This window comes from Cygnus atratus, chromosome 20 (genome assembly GCF_013377495.2).
Source record: "Cygnus atratus isolate AKBS03 ecotype Queensland, Australia chromosome 20, CAtr_DNAZoo_HiC_assembly, whole genome shotgun sequence".
NCBI classification, from domain to species: Eukaryota; Metazoa; Chordata; class Aves; order Anseriformes; family Anatidae; genus Cygnus; species Cygnus atratus.
In genome coordinates this window covers 9,124,225-9,140,312 of record NC_066381.1, presented here as the reverse complement: position 1 = coordinate 9,140,312, position 16,088 = coordinate 9,124,225, and the positions used below count along the sequence as shown (strand labels likewise).

The 16,088-nt window shown below is 47.9% G+C and overlaps 1 protein-coding gene across 7 annotated transcripts in view; it reads left to right on the top strand.

Moving 5' to 3' along the window:
- Positions 1 to 14,530, top strand: part of BCAS3 (BCAS3 microtubule associated cell migration factor) — a 358,287-nt gene extending 343,757 nt beyond the window's left edge. For 2 of the 7 annotated variants that reach the window (XM_035560851.2, XM_035560846.2), the window contains one exon: positions 12,762 to 13,794. In XM_035560851.2, the coding sequence (XP_035416744.1) occupies positions 12,762 to 12,910 (149 nt within the window). In that variant the 3' untranslated portion in view covers positions 12,911 to 13,794. Of the gene's footprint in view, positions 1 to 12,761 lie in introns of all 7 variants that reach the window. The other 5 variants (XM_035560847.2, XM_050714706.1, XM_035560848.2 and 2 more) reach the window with 4 other exon arrangements.
- The last annotated feature ends 1,558 nt before the right edge of the window (positions 14,531 to 16,088 follow it).

Here is a 16,088-nt window from a genome sequence, read left to right as displayed (position 1 = left end):
CTTCCTGCCAGTGTTGAGCATTAACATCACGCTGATGCCGAGGGCATCTCCTGTTCCCTTGATTTTGAAGGGAAGATGGCCAAAGTCATTGCAAAGCTCTCATAAACTATGCATTGCCCTCATCAGGGGAGACAGGAGAGGAGGCTGGAGAATGGAAAACCATTTATGCAATAAATTGTTAAGTAGTTGAGCTGTTAAATGAACACTTCTTATTAGAGAGATACAATGAAGTATGAGTCACCAGACAGCAAAACACACATTAACACAGCAAAATTCCCATCAATAAATGGCAGGTCAAAAGCTGAAGCAATTAAAATGTTCCAGCCTGAGCCAGCCCTTCGGCCCTGCAGCTTTTAGTCCTCTCAGTCGCAGAGGCCCTGGATCTGCTCCTCATGCTTGGCTTCAGGAGGCAGAAGTCCTTCGATGGGCCCCTGAAGTGCCACCTCCGCAACTTTGAAGGCCTGCTTCCATCCATTCGGATGCCCTATCATTTCCTGTCATCATACTGCAGTCTGCAGTCCTGCCATCGCCTCTTGTCACCCCCCTGCATTTCTCTAACAGAATATCAGACAAATGGTAACCTGATTTTTGTGATAATCTAGCCTTGCCATCCACGTTGGAGTCTAAGGATATCAGGGTTTGGGGCCGTATCCTTGCTTAACAGCTATGTTGTTGGCTATCTGATGCTTGTTTAGTGGAGATGGGCAGACAGAATGCGGGAAGCAGGGAGAGGCAGCGAGGAAGAGGTGAAAAGAAAAGGTTGTGGGGGGATTTTTGCTGGGGAAGCACCTTTCATACCAGTGCTGCCACTTTCCGGGGCATGTCTCTTGGGGCCAGGTTTGGTGACTGCACCCAGGGGCAAGCGGTGCTGGGGCCAGTCCATGGCAATGCTGGGAATGCTTAGCTCTCCTTGAGGAAGGTATCGTAATTTGTGGTATGGAAATATTATCTTTCCTTCCATTCTTAGCCTGCTGTCTCCCCACCATGGATAATATATAAAACAGTAGACTTTTATTCATTAACATTTATGGGAAAATGTTAATATTAAACTGTAAGTGAAAAGCCCTATCTTATTGAATTCTTCTGCTGTGTTATTGGGAGCCTAATTACATTTTGCATTTAAATAAAAACCAGATGACGTTCAGGACGGTCAGGCAAGCATTCTGTAAGTGAGAATTTATCTTGCGATCTGGGTAAACAATGTCTCATCATTTAACAGTTATTATAAATAATGGGTTTTTAAGCACTTTGCTGGGAGTTCATATTGGCTCCACACGGGTTGCACTGAGAGAGAGAGAATTTCAGTGACATCTTCCAGGCATCCGGTGAGGAGGAATCATATCCTGAGCTCACTTCTCAAGCTGCGGCAGTTTTCATCCTACTCTGTTTGTTATTGCTAAATATTTTATGTCTGACACACACACAAAAAATACTAATAGCAAGAAAAATTGCAAATCAGTTGGAAGCATTTTGCAAATGGAGAAACCATCGGTGCTACTGCCCGGCAGAAGCGGAATGTGTTTAGGACTCCTGCAGAGTTTCATGCAACTAATTTTAGAAAGAACCCTCCAAAAGCATATTGGTTTGGGAAAAAAATGGTGCTATATAAAAAGTTAGGTGTTCTTTCACAAAGAAGATATTGAGGCACAAAGTGGAGACAAAAAGATAGTAGACTGGCTGCTTTTCTCTGTTTGTGCCGGTGCCCTCTTGAATTACATCATTGGTAATTGCATCCCTGGTAATGCGTGAGCTACTTTAGAAAAAGATTAAAACTTCTAAAACATGTAAATAGCTTTTTCCCTACTTCTAGTGTTTATATTCTGTGTTTCATTCCTGCCACTTCAGGCAAGGTGGTTGTGCTTTTGTTGCTAGCTGGCTTTTAGTCTTCGCTTCGTGTTTCTCAGACATTAGCAAGAGTCTCTGAGATTTCTCCCAGGCATTTCCCGTCATGGGCAGGGAGCAGCTTTGAATGCGGTCTGTCCCGCGTCCCAGCGATGAAGGAATTAGTTTTCCATGCAGACAGGAATAGGTGGTAAGTGGATGAACTTTTCGAGCAACCATTTGCTGTTCTGAAAAAATACCAAACCGGTAAGTGTCTAACGCTGGCTGGTGGCAACCACGGCCTGATGCGCCACAAAGCCACCCACTCTGCAGAATGGCTGTTTCCAGGATGTAAACTGTTTACTGCCTTTTTCCGTGAGAGACATTTTATCCCATTTTCCAAGAGCATCCCCACAGCTAAAATACCATCCTTTTTTTTTTTTTGGTATTTATTTGTTATTTCCTTGGTCAGTGACTTTCTTAGTATCTACCCAACACATGAACTCTGTGTTTACATCAAAAGCTGATGGTGTTGTGAAAGACAAAGGGTCAGTATCACTTCTCTGACTGTTCCCAAATATGTTTTTCTGGGAAGGCCACGGGCAGGAAGGTGCTGGCAGAGGCAGCAGCCAGGACCAGCCCCGGTCCCTCTGCTTGGGCTCGCTGGCGCAGCACAGAGTGAGGAGCACGGGTGGCCAGGGATGGGAACACCCTGATACAGGTGAGCAGGATGGGAACAGTGGTGGTTTCCCAACCAGATGCGGGTAGCCCCATGCTGGGGGACCAGAAGCAGTCCCATGCAGTGTGCTGTGAGATGCTTGCAGCTCCCCTCCCTGAGACTCTTCTGACTTTCTCCTAAGCCAGGGCACGGCTTTCCCATGGGGGTTATCTCCTGCCTCGCTGAGCAGCTACTCCCACTGGGTGCTCCCTCACTGAGGCCAGGCTGTCAGTGGAAATGAGGTTTGGCAGCAATAATCACAATTAACCTGGCAGCCTTCCTCCCTTTATGTGCAGCCATGGAGGCAACAGTGGATAGATGTGCTGTACAGGGACAGGTCCCCAACCTGAAATCATGCTTTTTTTGCTTTCAGTCAGGGTTGGTTTTATCAGCACCTTTAAAAAATATGTATTTGGATTATATTTTGCCAGTCTTGTCACTTGTTTAGTTCACCTTTTGGAAACATGGCTGGTCACCCATCGAAATGAGTGAAAACTATGCGAAGGAATACAACATGAAGAGCAGGTAGTGGTATTACCTTTTCTGACAGATGCCCAAGTACAAGCCAGAATCTGAACAGCTTGAGATGATTTAAATTGCCTTTCATGTGGGATGTGGCTAGAGGAATGCCTTGGTTTGCCATTAGGTCTCTGAGATTTCACACAAGAGTTATCCTCTGCTACGTGCTTGTCCGTAGGCTGCAGCTCATTCACGCATTTGACAGTGCTTGTAACAGTGTGACTAAAAAGGCAAAGCGACTTAGAATCAATACTTGGAACAGTTTTAAAATACAAATTTTTAAAAGGGAAAAAGTCCCAGTTACTTTTTTCAACTGCCTTCTGGTTCCATGGGAACGAATGCAAACTGCTGTGCCAAACAACTCCCTCAACAAAAGGCCAAATTAAGCTTCAGATGTCACTTTTATCAAGGCTCTTTCATATTTATGTCTAACATCAGAATTTGGAGCTATATAAATAAGACAGAGTGTATTCAGAGCCTCAACCAATCCCGCAAACGAGTGAGCCCCCGAGGTTGGCCTGTTGTTTTCCAGGCCCAGTTAACACCCAGTCCAGGTACAGACTTGATTGCAAGAGAACTATGGCAAGCTCTGAGTGCTTCAGAAAATTAGGTCTGTGTTTAGAAAATGGGTCTGCTCAAAGCAGCGATGTCAACATCATCTTTGAAATAACTGACTAAATAGGCCAAATAAGTTCAGTTTGGAACTGGAATTACTGGGGTGTGTTTGGAGTTTCTCAATGACACTAAAACTAGCTCAGCGGAGATGAAAGGAGGAAACCTCTGCTCGATAGATTTCCACCTGAGCTTTTCAGATTCAAGAGCCTTGAAGCATTTAGATGAGCAGACAGGGCTGAACCCGGGTGACTTCATTTTGTGTGGCTGCGTGCACTTCAGCGAAAATGTTCTGATTTGGACCAGCTGAGCATCTGCTACCCCCAAACTTTCAACTTTTCCTTTGAATCAAACCCAAATTCCAGTCCGTTCTAGCTTCCTCCTCAGCATCAATCTGCACCAGGAAGACAGCTCAGAGCCTCTCGGTAGCTTTCCTCGCTGGCCAGAGAGGCCACTTTGTGTCAGATGTACTAGAAGTTGTGCCAGAATTACTTTGCTTTGTAATATTATACTTTCAAAATGAACTCAGCAATACATTTCTGTCAGAAGCATACAATCCTCCCCACACACATGCAAGATGCACACATAGGCCCACTCAGCTCAGAAGTAGTCCTCCTCCCAGGTTGTCTTGTCTTCCTAAACCAGGATTTTTAAGGAGGTCCAATAACCAAGGCAATATCACAAGAGAGGAAAAAATAGGTCTTAGACATGAAAGGAACTTGTTGCAGTTTTGAGGTTTCGGCGTGCCTCAGATCCCCTGTTCAGCATATCAGTGAAACGCTGCCCAGACTGTGAGGTCACCACCACATTTGTTCTGTTGGTGTTCAGGCAGCTTTTCCATACCCAGCTTTTTTGCTACAATTTTTGGGTTGGGTGCAAGAGTGGAGGCCAAAGGTAGCACTCCCTGTGCGTGGTGGCTTCGCTGCAGCAGCCTTTGGGCCAGGACCTGCTCCCCAAGGCCATGGGTGGCTCCAGGTCCGGTGGAGCTGATGGGAAAGGGCATGCCAAGGCCCACATTTTGGGTCTAGACCTGCTTTGGGTAGACGTGGTGGTTTCAGGAATAGGGATATCTCCTCCAGAACTTCTGAGCAAGACCAGAAGCCTCTGGGTAGCGTAGGACATAAAGTGGAGCACACGTTATGGAGCTGGTAGGTGTCATGAACACACAGATTGCATTTAATTTCCGTTCTTTGTGGAGTCAGAGGCTGCCAGAGGGGTCACTGTTGAGTAAGCTGAGGCACTCCCATAACCCTGAGAATGAGAGCCCAAACCCAGGAATTTTAATACAGTGTTTTCTCTGCAAATGCTTTTGGTCTGATATACACAGATGTGCTGCTTGCGTAACTGAAGAGACAAGATAATTCTGCCTAAATACATTAAAAATTTGTATACACACCGCCTTGCACAGGAAAGCGTGCATTACATTTAAGGTACATTATAGGATTTACGCTAGCAACACAGTAAAACTTTCAAGATGGGGTAGGAGAGAATGCCTTTAACAAAAGTAACCATATCTGCATATTCGTTTTAAAATTATACTGGAAATCATGCATATGGAGTTGTAGGTTTGCATGATGTGTATGGGCTACAGAAATCTGTTTTCTGTGTAACCATTCGACTGTTCCAGTTCTTGAAATTTCACATACTGTCTGAAATCGGCAACTCATCCTTCTGAAGTGCCATTTATGTAGGAAAACATCCTAAACCTCTTTGCAAAAATATACAGCTCTAGGAAACTTGAGATTATTTTTTAAAAGCACTGCAGTCATTGTGAAAGTGCCTATCATGAAGAATATTGTCTCTCTAAATGCTAGTCCTTTATCTAGTGCACTTTTAACCTTCCATAAAATGTTCAGAGTCAAGCCTGGCAAGACGCCAGAGTCTTGGGCCTCATGCTGCATGGAACCAAGTTGTGTGGAGCTTTTCGGTTTCTCTTTTTAAATGAGAAACAAGCTTTTTTATTTTTCGGGCAACAAAATTCTTTAGAAGTTCATGCATGAAAATGTTTTGTCTGTATCTCAACAATCTCTTCGTGCTTGAAGTAAATCTAGTCATTTATGTAAGTTCACATGTCCTCCCAATTTTGTAAGTGTTAGACGTTTGGCATCTCAGCATTGAAATAAGGCACTAGAAATGAAATTTTCAGTCTCTGAAGGGCTCTGATGTTCAGAAGGCTCAGTCTTCAATCCCCTGGCTCTAGCCTGCCTTCTGTACCTCCTCATCTCCTTGGTAGATCCTGCCACCTTTTTTCCGAGATGCCAGGTTTCATTTCCAAGTGCATCACATTAACGAATTCTATGTGGATTCAGCATTAGAGTTATTGTAAGATAGTTTGACTGTAACTAATATTTTACATAGGCCACTGACTTCTGATTTCGGAGGAGTTGTACAGGCAGTGTTTGCAAGTCTTCTTTACTTGAAAATTTAATGTGGGTGCTTGTGTGGTGTCTCAACATTTTGAAAGATGCAGCAGGATGAAGTGCTTTTAATATGGGGATTGATTTTCAGTGTTCAAATGCCATAGTGTTACATTTCCTCTTTGAATGGAGTTAAAAATCTGTGAGCTTAGAAAAAAAAATAGATCTTTGGAGCAGGTCTGTCACAGCCCCACAAAGCATTGCAGGGAATTGGTCCCTGCCAGCTGCCCAAACCCAAACGTGGGGAGAGCTGAGCACAGGGCTTGGGGCAGAGAGCAGATTTAATGGACTTTTAAATGTTACAATAATTGTACTCATTTTTAAACATTACAGTAATGTATGAAGACTTTGAAATTTGGAAAGGAGCACTGTAAAAATGCATTTGCCCAGAAATTTATTTTCAGCTATATCAAATTAAAAGGGCTAGAAAAATTAAGAACTTTTATTAGAAAAATTAAAGAGTATTCAGTGCTTGCATTTCAAAATGATTTAATATTAAAGATTTTTGCTTATCAGCACACCCAAGTCTGCAGGTGGGTGCAGGTCCCAGTGCGGAACTGGGACCGGAGCCAGCGTCTGGGTCCTCGCCTCCATGCAGCTGTTGAGGGCTGCCAAGCTGTGTTACCCTCAGAGCTCCCTTCTTCACAAAATTGTGGGTCGTAGGAAAGGGAATAACCAAGAAAAACCTACAATTGCACTATCAGCAATGCAATTTTAGAGCCCTGGTGTTAGGAGAGGTATTTCTGTGTACCAGAAATTCGTTACATAACTTCGCATCGGTTTTTGAGCCCTTTTCTGCCTTGGGCTGTGCCACGCATGTCCCGGGTGGCAGCACTGACTCCAGTGGGGACTGGTGGTGTTCGTAGTAAACATTCATGCAGTCCTAGAGCCAAAAATGTCCGGCTGAGTTTGGGTTGTTGTCTAAACACAGAGAGATGGAGAGCATACGTGTGGCAGTGCATGTCAGCGTGCAGGGGAATGGAGCCACGGGGCTGGGGCCAGTGAGAGCTCCGCTGCGGGAGCACGTCCCGCTCCGCTCAGTAGCAATCAGTAAAATAAAAATGTTTAACTAATCCATTCACTGGGGAGCGTTGTGTAAATTACAAACAGTTTAAGAGATCCTCAAGACTTCCATTGTGTTAATATAAATTGCCTTTTAGCGTTCACTTTATATAGGATCCTTTTGAATGGGAATCCAGATGGCAGAAGCTACATAATTATTATTCATTACAGTTAATAAGTAACACTCAGGAGCCCCAGTCAGCTCTGCAAGTCCCCGGTGATAGGCATTGTGCAAATATAAAGGTAAAAAAATAGTCCTTGCTGCAAAGTATTTTACAGTCTTGGATAAAGAGAAGGAGGCGTGAAGGGCCCGTGCCTTCGTCTGGGAGTGTGGAGTGGGCTGTCATTTCGGGAAGCGTGTCTGCAGGGAGTTTTCTCTGAAAGAAGGACAGAAATTATCTTTGATTGTACAACACAGCTCTGCCTTTGGCCTTGGAGCTGTTGCTTCGGAATGTGGCTGGGGAGAGGCAGAGGGGCCGGGGAAGCTGCTGCCCACCAGCCCCAGCTCGTGGGGGAGCCCCAAAACTTCCCTGGAACAATTGTGGTGAATGACAGCAACGAAATCAAGGAGACGCGAGCCTTGCTGGCCATTACCCCGCTTCCTGCATTCCTACTTGTTAATTGTGTAGTTCCTAACGAGTCGTGAGGCGTCTGCTAGACTTTGGGATGCGTGCTCGCTCTGACGCTTCCTTCCCTCCCCTGCCCACCCTCCTCCCTTGCCAGAGACCTTGTTCCTTCAAAAATGCCATCCTTAAAAATCAGAAATACTCAGCACAGAGAAAGGAAAAGGGAACTTGACATTAGTTGAGCTTGAAAGGCTTGGTGCTGTGAAAAGTGACTGACGTGTGAAAAGAGGCTACAATTAGTTCTTTCCCCGAGCACTCTCCCATTCAGTCCAGGGTCACTCCTTCAGCGAGCTGCAGCTTTGAGGGTAATGTGTTGTGACAGTTTGAGATGATGAAGAATAATTCTTGTATTCAGAGTTGCTGCCGCTTCCCCGCTGCCCTGACACATCAGGCTGCTGTCATTGTATCACTTATCCCGGCTGCGGCTCCGCCGGGCTGTGCCAGGGCTTGTGCGGCGCTCAGTAGGTAGAGGAAAGGGTCAGCTCCACCAGCAGATGAGTTTTGAGGATATTTTGAAACTGTACTTAACAGCCCGGTGTAGGGAAGGGCAAACAGAGAGAAAGGAAAAACCATTAGAAGAAATAATGCACTGGAGAGGAGATTTTTGAGTAGACATAAAGGAGATACCATGGCTTCAAGTGGACCACTACAGCGAGAGCACAAATAAGAAAGGCAGCATAATTTATGAGTGTTCCGGGCAAAAGAGGGCTATATAGATTTTCTTCAGGCATTGAATTAATGTGCCATATAAAATGGTTTCACATTTAAGCTTGGCAGGACTTTATACCTTTCTAGATTTGATGAAGTCCTTTGACAGTTCCTGGAGCTTTCTGGAAGTGGACAGACAGCAGCCCCCACGGGACGGGATGCTCAGCCTGCCCCGCCGCGTCCCTCGGAGCCCTGAGCCGCTGCTCCTACCCACCACTGGGCCCTAGGCAGGCAGAGAGTGGCTTTGGTGCTACGAGTGTGGTGATAAGGAATATTAACAGAAATAAACATTTCTTGTGTGTGTGTTTTTTAACAACGCTTTCCGGTTTGTCCCACAGAACAGGCACTGAAGGCAGGCCGCGGCCTCCTGGCCGGCAGAGCGATGGTAGGCCCGGCCTGGTAGCAGCAGGTGCGCTGCCGCACCTTTAGCTTGCCGCTGCCCCGAGCAGCAGCGGTGCTGTGCCGGTGCTGAGGGGCCGATGTGCACGGCAGGGAGGGCTGTAGCTGCTGCTGCCTTCAAAGAGCCTGTGCCCTGCAAGTCCTGATGCTTCTGGCACCCTGGGTGATGCCAGCGGTGCCCCTGACTCTTAGCATCAGAAGCGGGTCGGGGCCGCTGCCGGCTCCCCTGAAGTGACTTGCTCATCATGGCTTCAGCAGATGTTGCTGCTCCTTCATCTTTTTTCCTGTTTTCTTTTTTTTTTTTTTTTGGTCAGTCAGAACTTTGTGAGTAGTTTCCTCTAGGGACGGGGGCAGGTTTTAGTATTTACGTTTCCAGTATTAGCATTTATTTGTATTTGTGTTTGTTTTTCACGGGCTTTCGAATGCCTCGGGGAGCCATTTATGGGGCCAAAATAATGCAAGTGCTGGTCTTCTCACAGTATTTCATTTCCTTGATGGTGGAAATGCTAGGAGAAGAGCAGGTCTCATGTTATTTTGACCCCATAAATAGCTCCCAGAGGCCCCTTTTTTCCTTCTCCCACCCACTCCCCCCCCAAATCAAATATTTAGGTTTCTGCAAAGCCTGACTTCTCAACTCTGGTTATCTTGCTTCAGCAGAAGCAAATTGCAGTTATTACAAAATAGCCAGAGAGTCTATAAGGCAGAATGGGTTTTATATGATGCACAATTTGTTGGCTACTGTACAAGTTCATTAAAGTGCATCAGAAGCGGTTGTTTTACTGGTACATTTAAGGAAGTTAATGCATCTCGACAGTGTGTGCATGGGGGAACGCAGACACAATAACCCTCAGACATGCTGGGGCCAAGTCCGTCCCCGGCAGAGCTCCGCCGAAGTCAGTGGCATCTCCCGCCGGGAAGTTTTGCCCCACTGTGCCCGAGCGGTGCAGAGCCCAGAGCCTCGCGGCCAGTGCTGCTGCACACCCACGTCCTGCAGCAGCTGGGTCCCAGTTCTCATTTTCCTTGCTTCTCAGCCAGCATTTTCCCAACACAGGACCGACTGCTTATGTGGCATGTCTTGGTTGGCTCTGGGAGCTATTCCGTCTCTTTCCAGCCATGCGTGTCCAGTACGCAGGGCTCAGCTGCTCTTTCAGGGCTGCTCGGAGGCGGGGATCTGCTCCTTCCGATACCCAACAGCCCGATGAGCACCCAGCAGGACCACGGCATCGACGTCCCTGCGCAGCTCGCTCTGCCCTGCCCTGCTCTGCCGGCAGATCTGAGGGCAAGATTATGCTTTGCACTGGGCTTTTATTTTTTTCAACGGTATTTTTTTATTAATGAAACAGCTAGAAAAAATGGGCTAATTTGGGGGAATGCAGGAAGGTGCACTGGGGGTCATGTTTGCAGGGCAGGGCGTCCCTGGTGACCATGTCATGTCTAATTGCACGTCTCACGTGGCCCAGGTGCCGTGGCGTGACCCGGCCGTGTGTGAGAGCCCAATTTCCCCCACGCAGCAGTGTCAGGAGTTTTACAGCAGCTCCTTAGGTATCGAAATACACGGCTCTTCTGCCTGGCCGCCTAATTGGTTCCAGAGCGAGCCTGGGCGCAGCACGGAGCGGTTTGGGAGTGCTCGGACACGTTTGTCCAGGGCAGCACGTGCGCCGGCTGCCATGGTGTCGGGATGGCAGTTTGGGCACGGGAGCTCCCCCATTTTTTACCTTGTCCCCTCTAAACACAGAGCAGGCTCTGGGGCTGGAAAGCTTCCCCTCCAGCTCCTCCTGAGCCTTTGCATATTCTTTAACCTCTGTTTTGCCTTTTCCCATTACTAATTAAAAGGTTTTAGTGCCTGACGGCAGCAAGCGGAGCCTGCAGCCTCCCCAACAAGGCCCTGCGCCCATCGCTGTGTCTCCCACACTTTTTGTCTGTGCTTTTTCCCTGCCTGGCATCAGCCTCTGCAGTGCCACCCCCTGGCAGTCCGCCACTGAGGTGACGAGTGCTGCTGGCCACAGAAATGCTGCAGCCCCTAGACATCAGCACTGCCAGGCTGAATCCCCCCAAACCCATCCCATGGCCGGGCGGGAAGGCCACGGTGATGCTTGGGATGGGACAGAGCACAGGAACGTGCCCTCGCACTTTTCCCCCCTTCCACCTTTTGTTACGGTTACTGAAAACACAACATGTGCCTGAAAATCAATTATAGCTTAAAAAGGGTCGGGGTGAGGGAGCAGAGGAACCTCGGGAGGAGTTCGGCAGCCCTAACAGTGTCTGATCGGGGCCAGAGCGTGCTCCGGTGCACTGCTGATGGCTGCCCAGCGAGCGCAGGCTCTGATGTGAGATGTTTAACCAAAGCCAGCTGTGTGCAGGGGAGATAAAAGCACCAAATCAGACAGGATAAGCGCAGTATTAGTGTGGGATACGCCACTCATTTCTGATTTAAATTACTGTTTTTACTTCCTGAACTCATGGGAGAGTGAGGTTGTGAGGAAAATGAAGAGGTTTATGCACGTACATTCCTTAACCAAATACTGGCAAGAAATGGTGATTAATCCAGCTGAGGTCATTATCAGTGCTGCTTATAGGGTGACCGATTTCCTGCAGATTTGTTTTTACGTATCCTGGGTAGATTATCTCCTCTGCAAGTTACCTCTGCGATCGGGGATTGCATCTCCCAGCCCTCGCTCACGAGGTGTGAGCTCACATGGCCAGTACCCCCCGGTGCCTGGGTGGCACGTGGCAGTTAGGTGGCACTGCGAGAACACTGGAAAGGGATGCTTGTTGTTTTGGTGAAGAACTGGCTTTCTGCTTTTGCCATGCATGGATACGTCCTTGTCTTGGGGTCCTACTGCAGCAAGTGTCTGCAGAGGAATTTGTCCAAACTGCTCGCCCCGTGTCCCTTCCCCGAGCGCAGGCCGCACAGGCGCAGAGCCGGGAAGTCACACTTAGGGCCGCACGTTGTAACTTGAGGGAATATTTCTCATAGGCTGTCACCACGTGTCCAGGAGAGGATTCCTGTCGTGTCCCCGTGGCTCTGCCTAATCTCACCACTGCATGCCGCCGCTGAGTGCTGGGCAGGGTGACGCTGCCCAGCGGTGCTGCTGCACGCTGCCACTGACTCAACTGTTGGGTTCAAGTGGCTCACAGAGGGGCCACGGGTCCAGACGATGCTCTACACACACAAAAATCCTAGTGCCTCGAGATTAGGTAGCAAGAAAGGCTTTGGGAGGTCAGCAAGGCGAGGAGATGGTTCGATGTGTGTGACCAGGAGCGGGAGAGCCACAATGAGGCATTCTCTTTTACTCTGGGACACAGCCCAGGCACATAGGAAAGGGGATATTTTCTCTTTGCCTCACAAAAGCAGAGTTATTTATGTCTGCTTATGCAGCATAAGGGGTTGTAGAAAGTCCCTGCTGTGATCTGCTGTGGCTATGCACCACTGGTACACACCGCCAGTAACTGGTGCAGCTCCTCTCCCTTCCTCCATCCCAGCAGCACTGCTGTAGAGGAAGGATGTTTCCTCATCTGCCTCCGTACCCTTTGCACCCTGCTCAGTTCAGCCCTGAGCATCCCCAGTCCTGAACCCTGGCAAGTCCCCAGTCGTTGGCCTCACCCCCAGCGAAGGGCTTGCAGTGCCGGGCAGCGCTGAACGCCTCCGGCCTGTTGCTGCTGGGCTGAAATGCAAGCCCAGCAGAGACGTGGGACCAGGAGCTGGGATGCCTCTGGAGCAATTCATCAAATCGCCCCAGAAAAGATGGATGACAAGCAAATGCAGCGCTAGAGCAGGGATACAATAAACAGATTTGTCAATAAAGCGGCCGTCTAATGGCACTCTGGGTTCTTTTATCTGAAACACTAACCAGGGCCTCTTCTCTCTTCCCATTTCAGAGCTTCAGCGAGAGGGAAGCATAGAGACGCTCAGTAACAGCTCCGGTTCCACCAGCGGAAGTATTCCACGCAATTTTGATGGTTACAGATCACCCCTCCCGACTAACGAAAACCAGCCTCTCAGCCTTTTCCCCACAGGATTCCCGTAAATTAGTCAAACATACAAGGAGAGATCAAGACAGGGTAACAAGCTGTCTCTCTGCCTAAACAATCTTGATATGTCTGTCACCCGCCAGTTAGCTGCTGTGCTGGATGGTTCTCGTTACCCTGATAAATATTGACGACTCTTCCGCGTAAACCTTCCTGGAACGTACTCACAAAGTCTTGACTTTGTTTTCCTGTGCAATATGAAGAGACTCTGTCTTCAGTCCCGATAGCTCTGCGGCTTCTTTTTTTCGCTGTGTTCAGGAGGAGTTTGGTTGAGAAGAAATCTTTCTAAGCCACTTTCGGTCAAGCATATGGTTTCACAACCGTTCTCTGCTTTTTTGTGCTCAGAGGCAAAGGGAATCTCGGTAACGTGTGGTGCAAGCGCCAGCCAGGAGCTCCAGCCGCCTGCAAAAGTGCCGAGCATTAACGAATGAACTGGAGAGAGTGCAAATTCAAGGACTTTCTGTGGACAGGGTTGATCATGTTATTCCTTCCTTGTTGCGTCTCCTTGCTGCCCTCCTTCCCCTCTAGATTCATCAATGCCAGGAGTATTACAAATGGAAATGTTTCTTTTTGTTCTACGGAAGAATTCTCTGTTGCTCCAGTTTTACTCTAGTCATGTATTTTAGAAACGTACTTAATTGACTAACTGCAGTCACAGATTTCTCATACTTGGTTATAAAAGTTGTTCGCTGGAACTCGGATATCTGTCCAGAAATGCATGTGTCATTGAATAAATCTAAGTTAAACAAGAAACTACTTAAATGTCAGTGTTCACGGAGTATTACTGGGCTACCCCTGTGTTTCGTAGATCTTCCTGGACCAAACACTATGTGCATATTTACTAACCGAGGGATTTAATTAAAGCCATCAGTGGATGTTATTCAGCCAGTCTGGCTTGGTTTTGCATCCCTGTGTGTAAGAACTCTTCAAATGTAAACGGTTTTTTACAGTGAAAGATTTAAATGGTGTTCCTTGCACCATAGCTCTGCACCTCTGGAAATCAGCACCCACATGTGTATGTAGGTGTCCAAGCTGTGCCTATTACACTGCCTGCTTGTCCTGCTGCTTCCCATGAGCCAAGGACCAGGTGCTCTGGCAGCAGAGACGCCCACCTATGTTTGCTGTACTGCAGGTTCATGTGTAAGAGGCTTTTGAGAACCCTGCAACATCCTGCACTCGTAACACCATGCTGAGTGCGCACCGCCAGAGCTGCACGGCTCTCCCTGAGGCAGTGACGGGCTCGCACATAGTAACCACATGAATTTCTACATCTCAGCCAACTTGTGTTGGGAAGCAGAAAGTGAGGTGGGACTGTCAGCTTATGAAATTTCCTTCCCACTGCTTGTTTTTAATAGAAGCCGTTTGAGTCATGGAAATGAGAGGAAACTATCTAAACCCACAAATCTTTTTGCACTCTTGAAGCTTACACCAGCCACACTGACTGGTGCAGGACTGACCACCCTCTTCCTACTCCGTCCCCAAACACCAAATATCAAATTCAGTCTTGGGCTTGATTTCTTTTTATTTTTTTTAACTGTAATGCCATGCCTCAGATCTCAAGCTTTTTTTTTCTCTCTCTCTCTTCAGGCTTGCAAACCACTAATAAAAACTGAGAGTCTGCAGCAATAATTTCAGTTTCTTGCTTGGTTTTCAGTCAGGCCTTTCTCAAGCAAAAAACTTCCTTGGGATGAAATCAGAGGAGAGTTTGCCCATAAGAACTTGCAGCTCCAGCCCACTGGCTATATCTGTGCTCGCAGGCTCCGCTGTAATGCTATGTTTCTTTTATGTCTGTAAAATAATGGATTGAAGTAAGTGCGTTAGGGTAGGGCTGGCATTGTGAACAAATGGAACCACAGGGTCAAGTCAGTCCACACCAGTTAGGGTTTTTAACACAGTTCAAGCCAAGGTCAGCTCCAAAAGTTCAAACAAAATCCAGATTAACACATACAGAAGGGATTGTGTTGTCACCGTGATTCTTGTTTCCTTTCAGCCTTTCCAAAGAGCAGCCGTAAGGGACGGAGATCTTCTAAAGGCAGGCGACTGCTGTTCTTCCTCTCGCTGCTGCCTCGAACAGCTTGGTCGCGGGTTCTTTGTGAACACACAAAGTAGGATAGCGCATAATGTGGAGTGGTGTCATTGGAAATGTATTTGTTGTTGGCAGGCATTAAATCACTTTTTATAAGTGCTGCAATACGGCCATGTGGAAATTCCCAGTCTGCAAGAAGCTCCTTTGAATCAGGATGTTTTGTTTAAAGGGGAGGGGGGGAACCCTACAAACTGGGGCTGTACCAAAATATTTTCAGTCTGGTTCATTGAAAAGAATGTCCTAAATTCCCCGCTGTCGATAGCCCTGTAGCCAAATTGTTAAGAAATCCTTGAGCTTAAGGAAAAAAAAAAGAGAGAGAGACAAAAAAAAAAAAAAAAGGCAGAGCACTGCAGTGAGGTGGCTAATTTAACTTTAATTTGATACTTTCACAGATGACCCAGCAGAATAACCGAGTTCCAGCTCTTCGGTGAGCCAGTGAAAGCCAAGTGTCTTGCAACAATAACTCTGTAGGCTCCGATTCGACCTTCCCAAGGTGTTCGCAGTGCTGGACACACACGTGTGGGCCTGACACTGCACCAGCTCATGTGCCAGGCTCGGGCAGCCACTCAAAGCCCCCTTGAGCTGGCACCAAGAGCTTCCTGGGCCTGACACCTGCCCTGCACGCCCCCGGGCACCAGGGCCTTGTGTGGGAGCTGCGTGGGGCCTGGGAGCCAGGGCCTTGCTGCGCCCTTGGGGTTTGGCTCCTGGGAGTGGGATTGGGGCCCCCAGGCAGCACCCAGGAGCAGCCGGGGATGGGTAAAGCTGTGGCCTGAGGGAGGTTTGCCCCCGACTCCGATTTAACCAGGTTTTCAACCCCCCTGGACCCGCTCCAAAGCCCAGTTGGAGCAAAACGCCGCAAGAGGCTCGTGGTCCTCACAGGGTTTCGGCCGAGTGTCTCGCGTTGTGGGGGAAATAATCCAGGTGAGCTTCTGAAATGCCGAAGTTTCAAAGGGCGCAGCTGGCAGGCCGTCACAGGCAGCGCAGCAAGAATGCTGTGCCATGATATAAAACACTGTCTCGAAAAGAGCCCAAAAGACTTGCGGGACTCGGAGGGTTTTAAACTGTTTCCAGTAGTAGTAAGCAGCGGCCTC